Below are 19,015 nucleotides of genomic sequence, written 5' to 3' on the forward strand. Positions count from 1 at the left end.
TATTAATGACTTGGATGAGGGAATTAAGTGCAGCATCTCCAAGTTTGCGGGTGACACGAAGCTGGGTGGCAGTGTTAGCTGTGAGGAGGATGCTAAGAGGATGCAGGGTGACTTGGATAGGTTGGGTGAGTGAGCAAATTCATGGCAGATGCAATTTAATGTGGATAAATGTGAAGTTATCCACTTTGGTGGCAAAAATAGGAAAACAGATTATTATCTGAATGGTGGCCGATTAGGAAAAGGGGAGGTGCAACATGACCTGGGTGTCATTATACACCAGTCATTGAAAGTGGGCATGCAGGTACAGCAGGCGGTGAAAAAGGCGAATGGTATGCTGGCATTTATAGCGAGAGGATTCGAGTACAGGAGCAGGGAGGTACTACTGCAGTTGTACAAGGCCTTGGTGAGACCACACCTGGAGTATTGTGTGCAGTTTTGGTCCCCTAATCTGAGGAAAGACATCCTTGCCATAGAGGGAGTACAGAGAAGGTTCACCAGATTGATTCCTGGGATGGCAGGACTTTCATATGAAGAAAGACTGGATGAACTGGGCTTGTACTCATTGGAATTTAGAAGATTGAGGGGGGATCTGATTGAAACGTATAAGATCCTAAAGGGATTGGACAGGCTAGATGCAGGAAGATTGTTCCCGATGTTGGGGAAGTCCAGAACGAGGGGTCACAGTTTGAGGATAGAGGGGAAGCCTTTTAGGACCGAGATTAGGAAAAACTTCTTCACACAGAGAGTGGTGAATCTGTGGAATTCTCTGCCACAGGAAACAGTTGAGGCCAGTTCATTGTCTATATTTAAGAGGGAGTTAGATATGGCCCTTGTGGCTACGGGGGTCAGGGGGTATGGAGGGAAGGCTGGGGCAGTGTTCTGAGTTGGATGATCAGCCATGATCATAATAAATGGTGGTGCAGGCTCGAAGGGCCAAATAGCCTACTCCTGCACCTATTTTCTATGTTTCTATGTTTCTATGTTAGCAAGATTATTCCTCAGGAGTTTAAGTGCCTAAACCCTTCTGCCCCACCTTGTTATTCTACAGCATCTGCTACAACCTTGTGTGGAATGAGCTGCCAGCACAAGTGGTGTACGCAAGCTCAATTTGAAAGTTTGCAAGAAACGTGGATAGGTACATGAATGGTGGGGTTATGGAGGGCTATGGTCCTTATGCAGGGCAATTGGAGTAGGCAGTTTAAATGGTTCTGTACAGGCTAGATGGGTTGAAGGGATGCTTCTGTCCTGTACTTTTCTATGATTGTATGATTCTAAACGATTGGATTATTTCAGGAGACGAGGAAGAGACAGACAGACTAAGGGAGACAGAGAAACGTGAGACATGAGACATAGAGACAAAAAGAAAGAGCTACCCATAACAGTGGCAAATGTAACTTCACCCATACTGGTGAGCGGTAATGCAGACTACAATTTCAAATACTGGCCTGAGGCCTCCGTCGGTCAGAGTCAACCTCGGATATTGCATCCGAGCTGTCTAGATACGCAAGTCTGGGCAGTATGACATGGTAGCAAGCTGTTGCCCTTGTAGCAAGCTCCCCCTCTCTATGCAGCTGATGAACCCAAAGGAAAGGCAGAGACTGACATAGTTTGATACCAGCAGCATCACAGGAATTGCCAGTCAACATTGAACTCAATATAGGATGGCCTTAGGGACTACAGTTCTGGACTTTTCCCCTGGGGTTTACCCCCGAAGCCTCCCTCATGAGTGGGAACAGCCACAAGGCAGCAGAGGTTTGAGATCAGAGATTTCCTTTCCCAGACGAGCAACCAAACACAGTTGCTGAGCCCCACCCGCCGAAAGTGACTGGTTTTAACGTACTAGTAACCCGCCTTTGTCCTGTCTCCTGTCAGTAGAAATGGTTCTGTTGGGCTTAGTAGCTAAGCCACACATGAAGACCAGGAGATGGACTTGGTTGTCAGAGGCTATTGGAGGTGCATTTAATAGTGGGAGCTTGTCCCCATTACTGTCCCCCATCTATAACAAAGCAAGGAACCTTAGTACTAACAGAGCCAGTAACTGCATGCAGCAGTGTTGATGTACAGAAAGACCCTCGGGTGAAGTTTCATAGCTCCCAGAAAATGGTATCACAGGCGGATAGATCAGTGAAGAAAGCTGAATCAAGAAGTTTACCTTCATGGTTTTAGGCACTCAGTAAAAGAGCTGGGACGACACGTGCAGTTCTGGTTACTGCTGAAACTTGGTCTAAGTGAAGGTGGATGCTACCTGATTTGTAAAATGGGGTCAGATCAGTCCAGTATGAACAAGGTTGAGAGTAGATCCTTCTTAAGGATAATTTCTGAGAGCAAATCTCTCCTCTCAAAAACATAAAGGAACAATATATTCCCAATGCTGACTTCCACAAGAAGTTCTCATTGAAATCTGATAACTGATACAGACAGCACTTCAGACATGGAGTCATTGCCAGGGTGTGTTAGCTACAGAGGAGAGATCACAGAGCCATTAACTTCCATTCCTTCATGATCATTCCAGTCACTGTTGGTTAATGGATGCCACCTGTCACACTTTGCAGACCAGCCTGGTGTTCACTTGCTGGGATCTGGCTGCATGGTGCCAGCACATGACAGAGAGCTGCTGCCTAGCTCTCAGTAAGCTCCTTACATGCAGCAGAGAGATTCCAACACCTCCACAGATCAGCACGCTATTCCCTCTGAATCTGTTTATCACAAAGCCAGACATCTGCTCAGTTACACGTGTCTCTGGGCTAAGTTGATAACCGTGATTTTTTTTTACTCATCCACTGACTTGCCAAGTATTCCTAGCAAAGATGGGATTTATCTGAGACATCCAACCTCAGTAGTTAAGTCTGATCTGTTCCTGGGTATACTGAAGTACATTGACCCAGAAACCTTGCTTCAATTCACTGAAGAAAGGTCTGGGCCTTTTGAGCTTGAAGAGTGTATCAACAGTAGTTTGTGAGATGCTGCTCTCCTCCCACACCTTCCGCACTGATGCAGGGCCCAATATTCTCAATATCATCCCATCAGCCCCCAACCTTTCTGATTACCCATGGTCTTGTGATTCCAGTGTGTCATAGAGGATATTTCTACGAGGAATTTTGAGAATGTCCTTGAATCTTTTTGTTTATCTGCCTAGTGATCATTTCATAGAAACATAGAAATATCGAAAACCTACAGCGTAATACAGGACCTTTGGCCCACAAAGCTGTGCCAAACATGTCCTTACCTTAGAACTACCTAGGCTTACCCATAGCCCTCTATTTTTCGATGCTCCATGTATCCATCCAGGAGTCTCTTAAGAGACCTCATCGTATCCACCTCCACCACTGCTGCCAGCAGCTCATCCATGCATTCAGCACTCTCTGCGTAAAAAACTTACCCCTGACATCTCCCCTGTACCTACGTCCAAGAACCTCTCGTGCTAACCATTTCAGCCCTGGGAAAAAGCCTCTGACTATCCACATGATCAAAGCCTCTCATTATCTTGTACACCTCTGTCAGGTCACCTTTCATCCTCCGTCGCTCCAAGGAGAAAAGGCCGAGTTCACTCAACCTACTCTCATAAGGCATGCTCCCCATCCAGGCAACATCCTTGTAAATCTCCTCTGCACCCTTTCTATGGTTTCCTCGTCCTTCCTGTAGTGAGGCGACCAGAACTGAGCACAGTACTCCAAGTGGGGTCTGACCAGGGTCCTATATAGTTGCAATATTACCTCTCAGCTCTTAAACTCAATCCCACGATTTATGAAGGCAAATGCATCGTATGCCTTCATACCACAGAGTCAACCTGCATAGCAGCTTTGGGTGTCCTATGGACTCGGACTCCAAGATCTCTCTGATCCTCCACACTGTCAAGAGTCTTACCATTACTATTACATTCTGCCATCATATTTGACCTAGAAAAATGAGCTACCTCACACTTAGTTGGGATGATCTCCATCTGCCACTTCTCAGCCCAGTTTTGCATCCCATGAATGTCCCGCTGTAACCTCTGACAGCCATCCACATTATCCACAACACCCCCAACCTCTGTGTCATCAACAAATTTACTAACCCATCCCTCCACTTCCTCATCCAGGTCATTTATAAAAATCACAAAGAGTAGGGGTCCCAGAACAGATCCCTGAGGCACACCACTGGTCACCAGCCTCCATGTAGAATATGACCCGTCTACAACCATTCTTTACCTTCTGTGGGAAAGCCAGTTCTGGATCCACAAAGCAATGTCTCCTTGGATCCCATGCCTTCTTACTTTCTCAATAAGCCTTACATGGGGTACCTTATCAAATGCCTTGCTAAAATCCATATATACCACATCTACTAATCTTCCTTCATCAATGCGTTTAGTCACATCCTCAAAAAATTCAATCGGACTCGTAAGATACGACCTGCCTTTCACAAAGCAATGCTGACTATTCCTAATCATATTATGCTTCTCGAAATGTGCATAAATCCTGCCTCTCAGGATCTTCTCCATCAACTTACCAACCACTGAAGTGAGACTCATTGCTGTATAATTTCCTGGGTTATCCCTACTCCCTTTCCTGAATAAGGGAACAACATCCACAATTCTCCAATCATCTGGAGTCCTCATTGATGATGCAAAGATCATCGCCAGAGGCTCAACAATCTCCTCACTCACCTCCCACAGTAGCCTAGGGTACATCTCGTCCGGTCCCGGTGACTTATCCAACTTGATGCTTTCCAAAAGCTCCAGCACATCCTCTTCCTTAATATCTACATGCTTAAGCTTTTCAGTCCGCTGCAAGTCATCCCTACAATCACCAAGATCCTTTTCTGTAGTGAATACTGAAGTAAAGTATTCATTAAGTACCTCTACCATCTCCTCCAGTTCCATACACACTTTTCCGCTGTCACACTTGATTGGTCCTATTCTCTCGTATTTTATCCTCTTGCTCTTCACATACTTGTAGAATGCCTTGTGGTTTTCTTTAATCCTGTCCACCAAAGTCTTCTCAGGGCCTCTTCTGGCTCTCCTAATTTCATTCCTAAGCTCCTTCCTGCTATCTTCTAGATCATTACCTAGTTTTTTGAACCTTTTGTAAGCTCTTCTTTTCTTCTTGAGTAGACTTACAAAAGCCTTTATACAACACGATTCCTGTTCCCTACAATGTCTCATTGGAACATATCTACGCAGAACCCCACTCAAATATCCCCTGAACATTTGCCACATTTGCTCCGTATATTTCCGAGAACACCTGTTTCTAATTTATGCTTCCAAGTTCTTGCCTGATAGCCTCATATTTCCCCTTACTCCAATTAACCATTTTCCTAACTTGTCTGTTCTGATCCCTCCCCAATGCTATGGTAAAGGAGATAGAACTGTGATCACTTTCTAAAATATGCTCTCCCACTGAGAGATCTGACACCCGACCAGGTTCATTTCCCAATACCAGATCAAGTACAGCCTCTCCTCTTGTAGGCTTATCTACATATTGTGTCAAGAAACCTTCCTGAACACACCTAACAAACTCTACCCCATCTAAACCCCTTGCTCTAGGGAGATGCTGTCATAGTCCAGACCGTGAAGTCCATGTTCCGGTTCACGGTCCGCTCCATGGTCCCTTGTTCCGGGGTTTCTGATTTTCCCCAGTTTCTGTTGTGGGCACATGTTTCTCGTTTTGGGGCTGAGACATAAATACCTCTGCAAACCAGGGATTCCCAGCTGGACTGTCCTGTTCCCCTCCCTATCTCCTCCCCCCACCCCCCCCCACCTGTCTCTCTGCCTGCTCACCTAGCCTGGATACCCCGCCTGTATCGCTGAAGCCTTACCATCAGAGCAAGACTGGAGCCTTGTTAGGTCAAGATAAGGAACTGTCTTTTGTTATGTGGAATTGTCTCTCTGTGTCCACGCCTTTGCTAGGTAGGTCCGGCCGTTTGCCGTTACCTAGTGTTGGGATCTGTCTCTGTGTCCACGCCTTCGCTAGGTGGGTCTGGCTGTTTGCCGCCGCCTAGTGCTGGGAACTGTCTCTGTGTCCTCGCCTTTGCTAGGTAGGTCCGGCCGTTTGCTGCCACCTTGTGTTGTGATCTGTCTCTTCATGTTCAGGGTTCGGTGTATGAGTCCCAGCCCTACGTCCTGTTCCCAAGGAGGGGTCCCAGCTCTGTTCTGTGCTCCCGTCTCTTCTAGTCCAAGGCTCCGTGCTTCGGAAGGCCCTCATCCAGTCTGTGCCTAGTCCAGTCCTATCCAAGTCCTGTCCATGTGCCTTTACCTGCCCTTGTGTCTCGCCCTACCCAGGAGTTCCTCACCCGAGCCATGTCCAAAGCTGTAGCTTCGTCTTATCCTCGCCTAGTTCTGGAGTCTGAGCCCGAATCAAGTCCCAGATTCTGGGTCCTTGACCAGTCTCTGGCTTGGAGTCCATACCCAAGCCTCCGCATTTCAAGAGCCAAGACCCCAGCCTGCAGGCCTCAAGAGCCAAGACCCCAAGCCTGTCTCCAGCCTCAAGCCTCAAGACGCCAGCCTCCAGTCCTGCAGTCATGTCATGTCCATATCTGGTTCTGGGGACCAAGCCTGAGGCAAGACCCAGGTTCTGGGTCCTTGTCCAGTCTCTGGTTTGGGGACCAAGCCCTAGTCTGCGTGCTGGTGTCTAATCCTTGTCTGTATCCTGTCACATCCCTACTCTAGTCAAGTCCTGTTCCTTGTACTTCAGTGTCTGTGTCTTGCATTTGGATCCGTTCCCAGCAACCCCGTTGTGACAAAACAGTCCAGCTGGGAATCCCTGGTCAGCAGAAGTATTTATGTCTCAGCCCCAAAACGAGAAACATGTGTCCACAACAGAAACTGGGGAAAACCAGACCAGAAACCCCGGAACAAGGAACCATGGACCGGACTATAAACCAGAACACGGACTTCACGGATCGGACTATGACAGATGCCAATCGATTTTTGAGAAATTAAAATCTCCCACCACAACAACCCTTTATTATTACTTCTTTCCAGAATCTGTCCCCCTCTCAGCTCCTCGACGCCCTTTTTACTATTGGGTGGTCTATAAAAAACACCCAGTAGAGTTATTGACCCCTTCCTATTCCTAACTTCCACCCACATAGACTCCGTAGACAACCCCTTCACGACTTCCTCCTTCCTTGCAGCCGTGACACTATCTCTGATCAACAGTGCCACGCCCCCACCTCTTTTGCCTCCCTCCCTGTCCTTTCTGAAACATCTAAAGCCTGACAGTTGAAGTAGCCATTCCTGCCCCTGCACCATCCAAGTCTCTGTAATGGCCACCACATCATAGCTCCAAGTGCTGATCCACGCTCAAAGCTCATCCGCTTTATTCATAATACTCCTCGCATTAAAATAGACACATCTCAAACCATTGGTCTGAGTGCATCCCTTCTCTATCACCTGCCTATCCCCACTTTCGCACTGTCTCCAAGCTTTCTCTATTTGTGAGCCAACCTCCCTTTCCTCCGTCACTTCAAGTCAGTTCCCACCCCTCAGCAATTCTAGTTTAAGCTCTCCCCAATAGGCTTTGCAAACCTCCCCGCCAGGATACCGGTCCCCCTCAGATTCAAGTGCAACCCATCCTTTTTGTACAGGTTACAACTGCCCCAGAAGAGGTTCAATGATCCAGAATTCTGAATCCCTGCCCCCTGTTCCAATCCCTCAGCCACACATTTATCCTCCACCTCATTCTATTCCTATACTTACTGTCATGTGATTACTACCTTTCAGGGTCCTAATTCTCAACTTCCTTCCTAACTCCCTGGAGTCTGCTTTCAGGAATCCTCCCTTTTCCTACCTATGATGTTGGTACCAATGTATACCATGACCTCTGGCTGTTCTCCTTCCCACTTCAAGATATCATGGATGCGAATCAGAAACGTCTCGGACTCTGGCACCTGGGAGGCAAACTACCATCCGCGTTTCATTACTGCATCCGCAGAATTGCCTGTCTGACCCCCTAACTATAGAGTCCCCTATCACTGCTGCCAACCTCTTTCTTTCCCTACCCTTCTGAGCCAGAGGGCCAGACTCCGTGCCAGAGGTGCGACTACTGTTGCTTCCCCCAGGTAGGCCGTCTCCCCCAACGGTACTCAAACAGCAGTACTTATTTGCAGTGGCAGGACTTGGAGAAGAGTGTCGAGTGTCTGATGTCTGTTGTGTGATCAGTATTTCCCATGCGACACAGCCTTCTGTATGTGACTCGGGTCCTACTAGAGACGTAGTGCTCTCTGTATTCTTAGTCATAAGGTATAAAATCTTTTACTTTTAGATGCACCCAAAAACGTAACCATTCAAGTGGAAGAGAGATCGAAAATCACAGAAGGTGACACTGTCCCTTTGGCATGTGCCAGTAGCAGTAACCCTGAAGCCACCTACAAATGGTACAAGAGAGACAAAGGTCAAATTCAGGATTATAATTCCAAGGATAGGATTCTGCTCTTCCAAAATATTTCACAAAGTGATTCCGGGTTCTATAGCTGCACGGCAACAAACTATCTGGGAAAGCGAAGTTCAGAGGCAGTGGAGATATCTGTTCAATGTAAGAAGTTATTGATCTAGAGGGGTTTCTGTTATCAATTTCATTGCTTGACAAATTCAGTTGGGTTGCTTTTACATAAATGGGCTAGAACCTTCTTGCAACCTTTCTTCTCACATAATGATTGTCATGCAGCATGGTCCATCACAGCCCAAATGGTTAGATAGAGATCGAGACAGAGAGAGACTAACAATATAATAAATCAAGAAGATAATGAGTAAAACATTTTAAAATCTATTTAAGTTCATTATTCAGTAGCATTTAGAGTTGCACTGAAATTAAAGTCAAAACACCATTAGAAAGTTATTTTTTCACAAAGTCCACGAGTTCCCAATTATCTACAAAGCTACGTTATCCTTTTGCAGATGCTGTTAACCCACTTCATCCATGTCAAGCCCATTTCCTCTTCAAAGTATACAGAGAGTTACTGAGGACAATGCAATGGCAGTAATGCTGTTCCAAGGCTCAAAATCCATGAAAGATGAAAAACAAACTGAAATTATTAGTTTATGAACTCACTTAAACACACTAGAAAACTCTCTGGCTCAGAAGGAAAAATGATCTGTTAAGCCTGGGAAAAAAATACTTTCCAGAGCTGCAAGTAAACCAAGTCAACCGGTACAATGTACAAGTGAGCAACTGGCCAACAGGAGTTTACATTTCAGATCCTCAACATTTCATCAGATCTCTGAGTAGTGATGGAATGTCCCAGACTTGAAACATTTACACTTTCTCTATTTCTACTGATGCTACCAGACCTGCTGAATGTTACCAGCAATTTCTGTTTTTATTATCAATTTCCAGCATCTGCTGTTTTAAATTTTCATTGATTTTACAGCAGTGATGTTAGGGGTATGACCAAACCAGGAAGAATACAAGTTACTGCTAGCCCTGAAGACTCTGCACTCATGCTATTCAATCGGATTCAAAATTGTTAACAGCTTGCAGGGAACAGAATTGCCAAGTGCTAAGTTTACTGGGGAGGGCTGAGCAACGGAGCTTGAATTACTGCTTCCAGTGGAGGTGAACGGCTATTTATTTATACAGTATGGTTACACCAGGGGTGAGAGCAGACACCCTGAGGTCAAAGCTTTCTTGGGGGTGTTACAATGAGGTGTTGGGTGTGGACCCAAGTGTAGGACACAGATCGGAGGTAACATTAACAGAAGCGTATTTTATTAATAGTTGCCAGGAAGCCTGGAGAGGGAGGATTAGATGCTTACATGGATGTAAACGTTGGACAACAAACCAGAGGAACCTGGACTTGGACTTGGCCATGGAGCCTGGACTACAACACGGAACCTGGACTTGGACTCAATTTGGACTCGGACTTGACTTGGATTCGGAGCCTGGACTCGGACTTGACTTGGGCACAGAGCCTGGACTTGCACTTTACTTGGATTCGGAACCTGGACTCGGACTTGGCTTGGATACGGAGCCTGGAATCGGACTTGACTTGGACACGGAGCCTGGACTCAAACTTGACTTGGAGTCGTCTTGGACTCGAAGCCTGGGCTTGGACTTGGACATGGGAAGACAACATCAAACAAAGATAGCCAATTCGTATCTTACCTCGGAGTAGCAACAAAACCAAACAACGACAGACGATTCATATCTTGACATGGGGTAGCACATGAAGCGGCAAACGGCTGGCAATCACTTAACTGAACATGAAGAGACAGGATTCCCGTATCAACCCCAGGCACTGAAGCCACTTAGAATCCACCATTCTCAGCAGCCCCGGAGCATGCATTGCCGCACGGGCTGCGGTGTGTCGGTCCAGCCCCGGGCAGATGTAAGCCGGAGTCTTTATGCCGCCGGTTCTGATGAGGATCAGGTCCCCTAATCAAGGAGCCCGGTAGAACACGGGGAAAAGGTAATTAACTGAAATAAGGAGTCAACAGACCGGACTGTGACAGGGGGCAGTTTTTGAGAGCAAATCTCCATTCTTGAAATGTTCAAGGGACAAAATATTTGCAAAGCTGACATCCAGAGGAAATTCTCATTGAGATCTGACCCCTACAGCAGGCAGGGATCTGAACATGATGTCATTGCCGGGGTGTGCCAACGATAGATGTGAGGTCACAGAGACCCTGACATGATCCTTCAGAAGTATTCCAGTCATTGCCAGCTGATGGATGACACCTGTCACAGGCAGCAACTGCTAGAGCCTACCCGTGTAAATAAGACCAGTAGACCATAAGATATAGGAGTAGAAGTAGGGCATTCAGCCCATCGAGTCTGCTTTACTATTCCATCATTGGCTGATCCAATTCTTCCAGTCATCCCCACTCCCCTGCCTTCTCCCCTTTCCCTTTGGTACCCTGACTAATCAAGAACCTATCTGGAAGTGGAATGCCAACATTGCATTCACCTTCTTCACCACTAACTGAACCTGAAGGTTAACCTTTAGGATATCCTGCACAAGGAATCCCAAATCCCTTTGCATCTCTGCATTTTGAATTCCCTCCCCATCCAAATAATAGACTGGCCATATATTTCTTCCACCAAAGTGCATGACCAACACTTTCTAATATTGTATTTCTTTTTCCACTTCACTTCTTTGCCCATTCCCCTCTACTATCTAAGTCTCTTTGTCCATGTAGTCAGAAGTTCTCATCACTGAGCCAAATTGTTAATTGTGGTTTTCTCTCTCCACTGATGTCACCCAACTTGCTGAATGTTTCTAGCATCCGGGGGCTTCATTTCAGTTTGTGAGGTGGTGCACATCTTCTAACCCATGTGCTCCTAATGTTCTCAGTATCATCTCGAATGTTCTTTTTCTACTTTGAATGCTCCTGGACCAGAGCCTTCAGGTGTCAATGGTGATTTCCAGATGTCAATGGTGATTTGTGTCAGCTAGAGTCTGAGAAAGTCTATAAAAATTCTTGCTTTTCTATCCATTTCATAAACTCCTCTCGTGGCTGAGCTCAGAAATGTTTGGTATGTGGTCAACATGGTCTGTCCATTATATCTGAATGAGTGAAATTAGGCTCTCAAAAAATGTACGCTGTCTGTATCACTAGTCCTCAAATATGAAATCTATTCACTTTCAGATGCACCCAAAAATGTAAACATTAAAATGGAGAACAGATCAGAGATCAAAGAGGGTGACGAGGTCTCTTTGTCATGTGCCGGTAACAGTAACCCTGAAGCCACATACAGCTGGTACAAGAGGGACAAAGGTCAAGTTCAGGATTATAATTCCAATGATGGTATTCTGCTCTTCCAAAGCATTTCACAAAGCAATGCTGGATTGTACAGTTGCGTAGCAACAAACTACCTTGGAAGGCAGAGCTCAGAGGCTGTGGAGATACTTGTTCAATGTGAGAAATTATTGTTTTTGTGCATTTTCTGCATCTAATTTCATCCTATTTTAAAGTATAAGCTGACTAAAACATTCCTGAATGCCTTGATCTCAACTACCTGTTCTCCTTACTTCCCATTCTACAGATTCCACAGATCACTGCAGAAGAGAGACAGACAGACAGAGAGTGAGAGAGAGAGAGAGAGAGAGAGAGAGAGAGAGAGAGAGAGAGAGAGAGAGAGAGAGGAAGAAAAAGGCAAAGGATACAGGGGAATGATAATGGAGAGAGAGACATAGAAACAGAGACAGAAAGAGCGAGACAGAGGGAATAACAGAGAGCAACAGACAGAGATAGACAAACGGAATATCCAAAACCTTTTCAAAATAATAATGCCTTTCTGTATTGAGTTTCATCTATATGCAAGTCATTAGACTTTACTCATAGACAACTGAAAGACTGGATGAAACTGAAACAGGAAGAATAAAAGAAGTCTGCTTGAACTGTACAGTGTACAGATAGGAGAGTGGCCAAAGGGATCACAACAGATCGATTAAATCAGCAGCAGAAAAGGAAATGCTGGAAACACTCAGCAAATCAGCAGTGTCAGAACATTTTGTTCTGGGTTCTCAGATAACAGATGAAGGATACTGAACCTCAAGTTCACACTTTTTCTCACAAACAAGAGAAGATCTGCAGACGTTGGATATCCAAGCAACACACACAAAATGCTGGAGGAACTCAGCAGACCAGGCAGCGTTTATGGAAAAGAGTGGAGTTGGACCGAGCCCTTCATCAGGACTGGAGAAAAAAAGATGGGGAGTCAGAGTAAGAAGGTGTGGGAGGAGAGGAAGAAACCTATGACCTCTTCTACTGATGCAATGAGGCCACACTCAGATCTTTGGGGCAACACCTTATATTCTGTCTGTGTAGACTCCAACCTGATGGCATGAACATCAATTTCTCAAACTTCCAGTAAACCCCCCCTCTTCTCCTTCACCGTTCCCCATTTTCATTTCCCTCTCTCACCTTATCCCCTTACCTGCCTATCACCTCCCTCTGGTTCTCCTCCCCCTTTTCTTTCTTCCATGGCTTTCTGTCCTCTCCTATTAGACTCCCCCTTCTCCAGCCCTGTATCTCTTTCACCAATCAACTTTCTAGCTCTTTACTTCACCGTCACCACCCCCCAACTCCTAGTTCACCCATTACCTTGTGGTTCTTCCTCCCTCCACTTCTTACTCTGACTCCTCATCTTTTTTTCTTCAGTTCCAATAAAGAGTCTCTGTCCAAAACATCAACTGTACTTTTTTTCCATAGATGCTGCCAGGTCTGCAGAGTTCCTCCAACATTTTGTGTATATTTCATGCATTTCCTCATGTCTTTATTTCAGATTTCTAATATCATTTACTCTCACATCAGCAGTGTTAGCGATATCAACATAACAGATATTCAAGTTGCTGTCATACGTTAAGACTTTGCACACCTGCACTTTAGTGGAATTCATAGTTACTTTCAACTTGCTGGGAACAGTGTTATGAAAGGTCTTATGGCACTGAGAAGGACTTAATAGTGTAGCTACAATTACAACTGTGACTTACTCTCATGGAGGTGAATCCTGTAACATAAAACAAAGGAGGTTTATTCCCACCAGACCTCCACTATAACCAGAACTGACAGCAGAGGGTCCAAGGCAAAGTCCATTTCACAATTAAATCTCCTTGCTTGAAATGTCCAAGGGACAGAATATCCCAAGGTTGACATATTTCAACTGGAAGTTATCTCTGAGATTTGCTCCAGCCATGGAGTCCTTGCTGGCTACAGAGGTGAGATCACAGAAGCACTGATTTCCTTTACTTCAGGATCATTCTACTACTGGGCTGATGGATGCACCCTTAACAGATTTCAACCCACCTTTGCATTCACTTGCTAGAATCTGCCTGTCACCATGGAGTCAGGACAGAGTTGAGAACTACCACTTGGCCCTCTGTTAGTTTGCTTGTTTAATTAAGCAACTTTGTTTGTTAGCTTAAATAGACAGGTATCCTTGAGTATCTTAGAGAGTGATTGTTGGATAATACTGATGCTGAGCATTTGTCCAACCTTCAGAACATGAAGCAGAATGACTTCAACGTCTCCCCAGATCAACATCACCAAACACAAAATTTAGTGAAGTGAGTCCCTAATTGTGCTGTTTCCCCTCCACAGGTGTTTCCTAACTTGATGAGTGTATTTTTCCCAATTCTGAATTTTATTTCAGTTTTCTAACATTGTTGGTGCACTCCTTCCATCAATTACACAGGACTTTGGTGTACACCTGATCGATGGCCTCACTAACCTCACTACCATCCCAAGTAGTCCTTTTCCACTTTGAATTGTCAGAAATTCCAGGAGTCAGTGGGAAAGTTGCAATTATTTTTCAAGAGATTTTGAGAATATCCTTTTCTCTTATGCTTTTGGTAAACTATTCTGTGAGAGGACTCAGTATAGAGTGTCTTAACTTGGGAGTTAGGCATGTGATCATTGTTAATTGCCTTATATAACAGATGAACTGGACACTCAAGTTCTCTGTATCATAAGTTATAACTCATAATATTATTTTTACTTACAGATGCACCCAGAAACACAACCATTTATGTAGAAGACAGAACAGAAATGGATATTAAAGAGGGTGACAACATCTCTTTGCTATGCTCCAGTCGCAGCTATCCTGAAGCTACTTACACCTGGTACAGGAGAAACAAAGATAATAGCCATATAATAAATCTTAATAGTACAAGAGGGACCCTGGTCTTTCACAGTATTTCAAGAAGCAATTCTGGATTGTATACCTGCACAGCCTCAAATTATTTGGGAAAGCAGACTTCAGAGGACTGGAAGATTTCTGTTCAATGTAGGTAATCCTTTGGGTTTTACGTTAATTTTATCCCCTAACCTGTTGCACGTCAATGTATAAGGTGAAGATACTCTTATTTTCTAACATCTGTTCAATATACATCCTTATCCATGTATTCTTTTACCTAACTTCCCTCACACTCTTCAATGTTTCAATTGTTTAATTTAATATCAGAGATTGTATACAGTATGCAACCTGAAATTCTTATTGTACTGTATAATATAGGACTACTTTATGTTGTTTCATGCATTATTAGGCACGTATTGATCTGTACGTGTGTGTTCAGTTTGGTTTCAGTCGGTAAAGGACCCTGTTAACTTAGCTCCCATCTCCAGCGTTTTTATTTATATCTTTGTTGTGTAACCCGGCCACATACACAACAAATTGGCAACGAGGTTAATGAATCTACATCGTATCGGAACGTCGTGTTTTAATTGATAACGACACTTGGAAGAAGAGCGCAAGGTACAAGTCAAGGCAGAGCGAGGCCGCAAGTCTGAAAGGAAACAGAAGCACAGCCACAGGTCGGGAACGTCGGGAGACCAAGAGACACAGTCGGAGCCGCAGCACGTCCAGCCGAGACCACAGCCGGCACTGACCCCCCAGGGGCTGAGGGTGTGCCTGCCCCAGAAGAGAGATAAAAAGGAGCAACACACACATCTAGACGGAGTGCGTTCATGGCAATAGCAAAATGGACACGTGATTCAAAAATGAAAATAAGGGGAGAATGGGGTTTAATTAACATAACAAAGATGGCAATGATTGGAACCATTACAGCATTTGATAGTGGCATTGAAGACTGGGCAACTTACATTGAAAGAGTGGAGTTATATTGTGAGGCTAATGGTGTTAATGATAAAAAGAAAGCCAGCGTCTTACTCAGTATTATGGGAGCAACAGCATACGGGCTGCTACAGAGCTTGTTAACCCCTGAAAAGCTAGCTGACAAAATGTTCAAGCAAATAGTAGACACCCTCCAACAGCACTTAATCCCCAAACCACTGGTCATAGCTGAAAGAATTAAATTCCACAAACGGAATCAGAGTAAAAATGAAAGCATTTCTGAATATTGTGCTGAATTGCACAAATTAGCAGAACATTGTTAATTTGGAGCTGGTCTATTGGGCGCATTAAGGGACGGGTTAGTGTGTGGCATGCACTGTGAAACCACACAGAAGAAGCTCCTGTGTGACAAAGACCTTACATTCGAGAAAGTGCTAAACATCTTAATATCAATGGAAACAGTGGAACGGGGTTCTTCCAAGATACAACAAAAACCTCTGGAATATGCTATGAATAAAATGTCACTGAACAGAAATGAAGGAAAGAAATGTTACCATTCTGGGAACAGGTCACATGACCCTGATGATTGTTGGTTTAAAGAAAAAGAATGCAGAAATTGTGTCAAACAGGGCCACATTGGCAGAGTATACAAAGCTAGTAAACAGCAGAAAAAGGACAGAATACAGAGAAACAAGAAACCCCAGAAAGGAAAATACAACAATGTGCACAAAATGAAAGAAGGCAATTCTGATGAAAACAATTCAGATGAAAGAGAATTGTCTTGTCTGCAACTTCACAGCATGAAAGAGACAGATGATCGAAGAGTAATATGGATCACTCCACAAGAGTGAGACTGAAAATGGAGTTGGATACAGACTCAGCTTTAAGAGTGATCTCTGTACACGACTACCAAATGACTGTTTTCGCACATACTTCGGAAACGAACAAAACTTCTACTAAAAACTTACACAGGACAGAAAATGCATCCCAAAGGCAAAATTAAAGTGACAGTGACCTATGGAGATAAAACACAGCAACTGAACCTGTATGTACTGAAAAATGGAGGACCACCATTGCAGGGACATGAATGGCTCAGGAAAATCCAGCTGGATTAGCAGACCATCAAGGTACTAGGTGTGTCAACAAAGGAGGGCAGCTCAGTGGGGAAGATTTCCGCAGCTCTCCTCTCACCCAATATCGACTACTACAACGACAAGGAGGAGCTAGACAGCGTCAACAGGGAGACAGGTATTGCCAATAAGCAGGATGATGAAGACTACCTGGAAGTAAAAGAGCAGATGTACCAGGAGAAATTGACATCACTCAAAAGACAGCTACAGCAGTTACAGGAAGGCACTTTGCAGGAGTATCAGAAAAGGATGAAGAAACTAGGTCAACAATACAAGGAAAGAATACAAAATGCAGAGCTTTTTCCGCAACTGGAGACAGAACAAGTGGAAAGGAATTACATTAAAGAGAAGAAAGCAGCAGTGAAGGAATTTGAAGATAAAAAGATTGAGTTAGAAGAAGAGATAAAGATGATTGAGAATGAGAGGCTAACAATGGAACTCACAGGAGATTCTATGGAGGTAAAGCCAATAATGACTAGAAAATTGAGGAGGAGACCTAATGACCCTGTTCCAATTACAGACAGCAGATGAAAACCTGCACCTGTGCAGTTAAATTACTTGTTAACAGATGAACAGATAATGGAAGATCCGCAAACTCTCAATAAGCTTAAATCTCCAAAAAGACCAACATCTCCGTCTTCTCCTGAGCAATTTCCTTGGGAAAGATCCATGAAAATTGGTCATTCCTTAAAAGCTCTTGGATAAAATCAATTCCATTCAAACAGAACAGCCTTCGCACAAGGTAAATCTTGAACCAATCATTTCCTTCATCGAGAATCATTCACTTAATCCTTTGCAGGGAAGTTTCTTTTGGACGTACATATTTTGAATCCTCAGCCAATGTGTCTTGTTTTGCACAAAGAAGTTGGGAAACAGCATCAAAACAGAGGTGGATTCTGGCAACAGACTGTAAGGTTTCTATTATTGTATTTTCACACTTGTGCTGTATGTGCATCTGAAGGAATCCTCCCTCTTGAGCCAGGTAGGTATGCAATCTTTTCTTGCACTGTGCACAACTGGGATTTTTCATACATAGAATCCTCCAAACATTTCAGAAACAGTGCATAGAGTTCAGTCTCATTTTCCTGACCAAGATTTGTTTATTTTGAACTTCAGACAGATAGCACTGCAGGTAATCCTTATTTCAGCAAAACTGTGCTTTACCAGCAGCTTAAGAACAACGGAATGAACAACAGGATTTCAATCAACTGCTTCTTCAAATGGTAAAAGATTACTGGTAAAGTACTGATCTTTCTGTGAGGCATTGGATTGCCCTGACTTTTGAATAAATAGCAGAGACAGCTGATCACCAACCACTTCTTTTGGAAACCAAAGCTACAAAAAATGCATCACATCTCTTGTGAAATATGACTAATTTTGCTACAGCTTCAATTATTTCTTCTGTTACCGCTGGTACATAATCATCACCTAGAGAAGTAGGGCACAGTGGGCAGTGTTCCCCCCCAGAGACTTGAGTTATAAATGGGTCTTAGACCAAAAGTAAAAAAAAGGGCTTGTTATAATTTGATATTATTACATTATTTTGTTATAATTTGATATTTTTAAGTTACTAAGTAAACAATTGGTAGGCATTTGTAAGTTAAGGGTAAACATATTTGTTTAGCGTAGTGCCTCAGTTAAAAAAAAACAGTTGATACACTATTAAAATAAAAGGGGAGGAGTGTACTGTACAATATGGGACTACTTTATGTTGTAAGGACATGTGAGTGGCAACTGAGCATCAGATCTTTTTATATAATAAAAATATTTACAAAAATAAATTGTGCAATGCCCTTTCATTCTCACACTCAAAGATAATACACTAAGTAGTGCTCTGTTACATTTCTTAAAAGTGGTAGCACCGTTGCCACTTATGTGACCCCCTGGGTGGTACTCTACTACAATAATTGAGGGGCTTCGCATCCAACCCAGCTCCTCGCTGTCGAGTAGTGGAAGAACCCTTTCCTCCACAGAGCCCTTGCCATGACTCCACAAAGGTTGTGGGACCAGAGATCCCAGAGCCCCAGTAGCCGTCAGGGCCATGACAGCTTGTTGCTGGTCTTCAGCTACTTTAAATGTCCAGTATGATAAAGTAATTAAAACAAAAATTGTTGATAGGTAAAGTTGCTTTTTAATCACTAGAAATTAATTGAAAACATTAAGTAAAATAATTACTTTTCTGTGCTTACATTTTCACTCAAGTTCAGTATCCAATTAAAATGAGTGCTTTTGTGCTTCATCCACAAGCTATGCCCCAGCCCCTCTGAAATCAGCAGTGGCATCATACCTAACTGATGCATTGTACAGCACAGATGTGGAAATCTAAACCAGCTAAACCATGTACTGCCACCAGCTGACAGCTTGCTCAAAAATGCTGCCTGAGAAGCCATACAATCT

General features: G+C 43.9%; 1 protein-coding gene across 6 annotated transcripts in view; it reads left to right on the forward strand.

Annotated features, from left to right (window-relative positions):
• LOC140200357 (B-cell receptor CD22-like) overlaps window positions 1-19,015 on the forward strand; it is a 90,211-nt gene that overhangs the window by 46,769 nt on the left and 24,427 nt on the right. For 5 of the 6 annotated variants that reach the window (XM_072263570.1, XM_072263571.1, XM_072263574.1 and 2 more), the window contains 2 exons: window positions 11,564-11,833; window positions 14,421-14,702. In XM_072263570.1, the coding sequence (XP_072119671.1) occupies window positions 11,564-11,833; window positions 14,421-14,702 (552 nt within the window). The remainder of the gene's footprint in view (window positions 1-11,563; window positions 11,834-14,420; window positions 14,703-19,015) is intronic. The other variant, XM_072263572.1, reaches the window with a different exon arrangement.

The sequence above is a fragment of the Mobula birostris genome, chromosome 7, assembly GCF_030028105.1.
Source record: "Mobula birostris isolate sMobBir1 chromosome 7, sMobBir1.hap1, whole genome shotgun sequence".
Taxonomy (NCBI): domain Eukaryota; kingdom Metazoa; phylum Chordata; class Chondrichthyes; order Myliobatiformes; family Myliobatidae; genus Mobula; species Mobula birostris.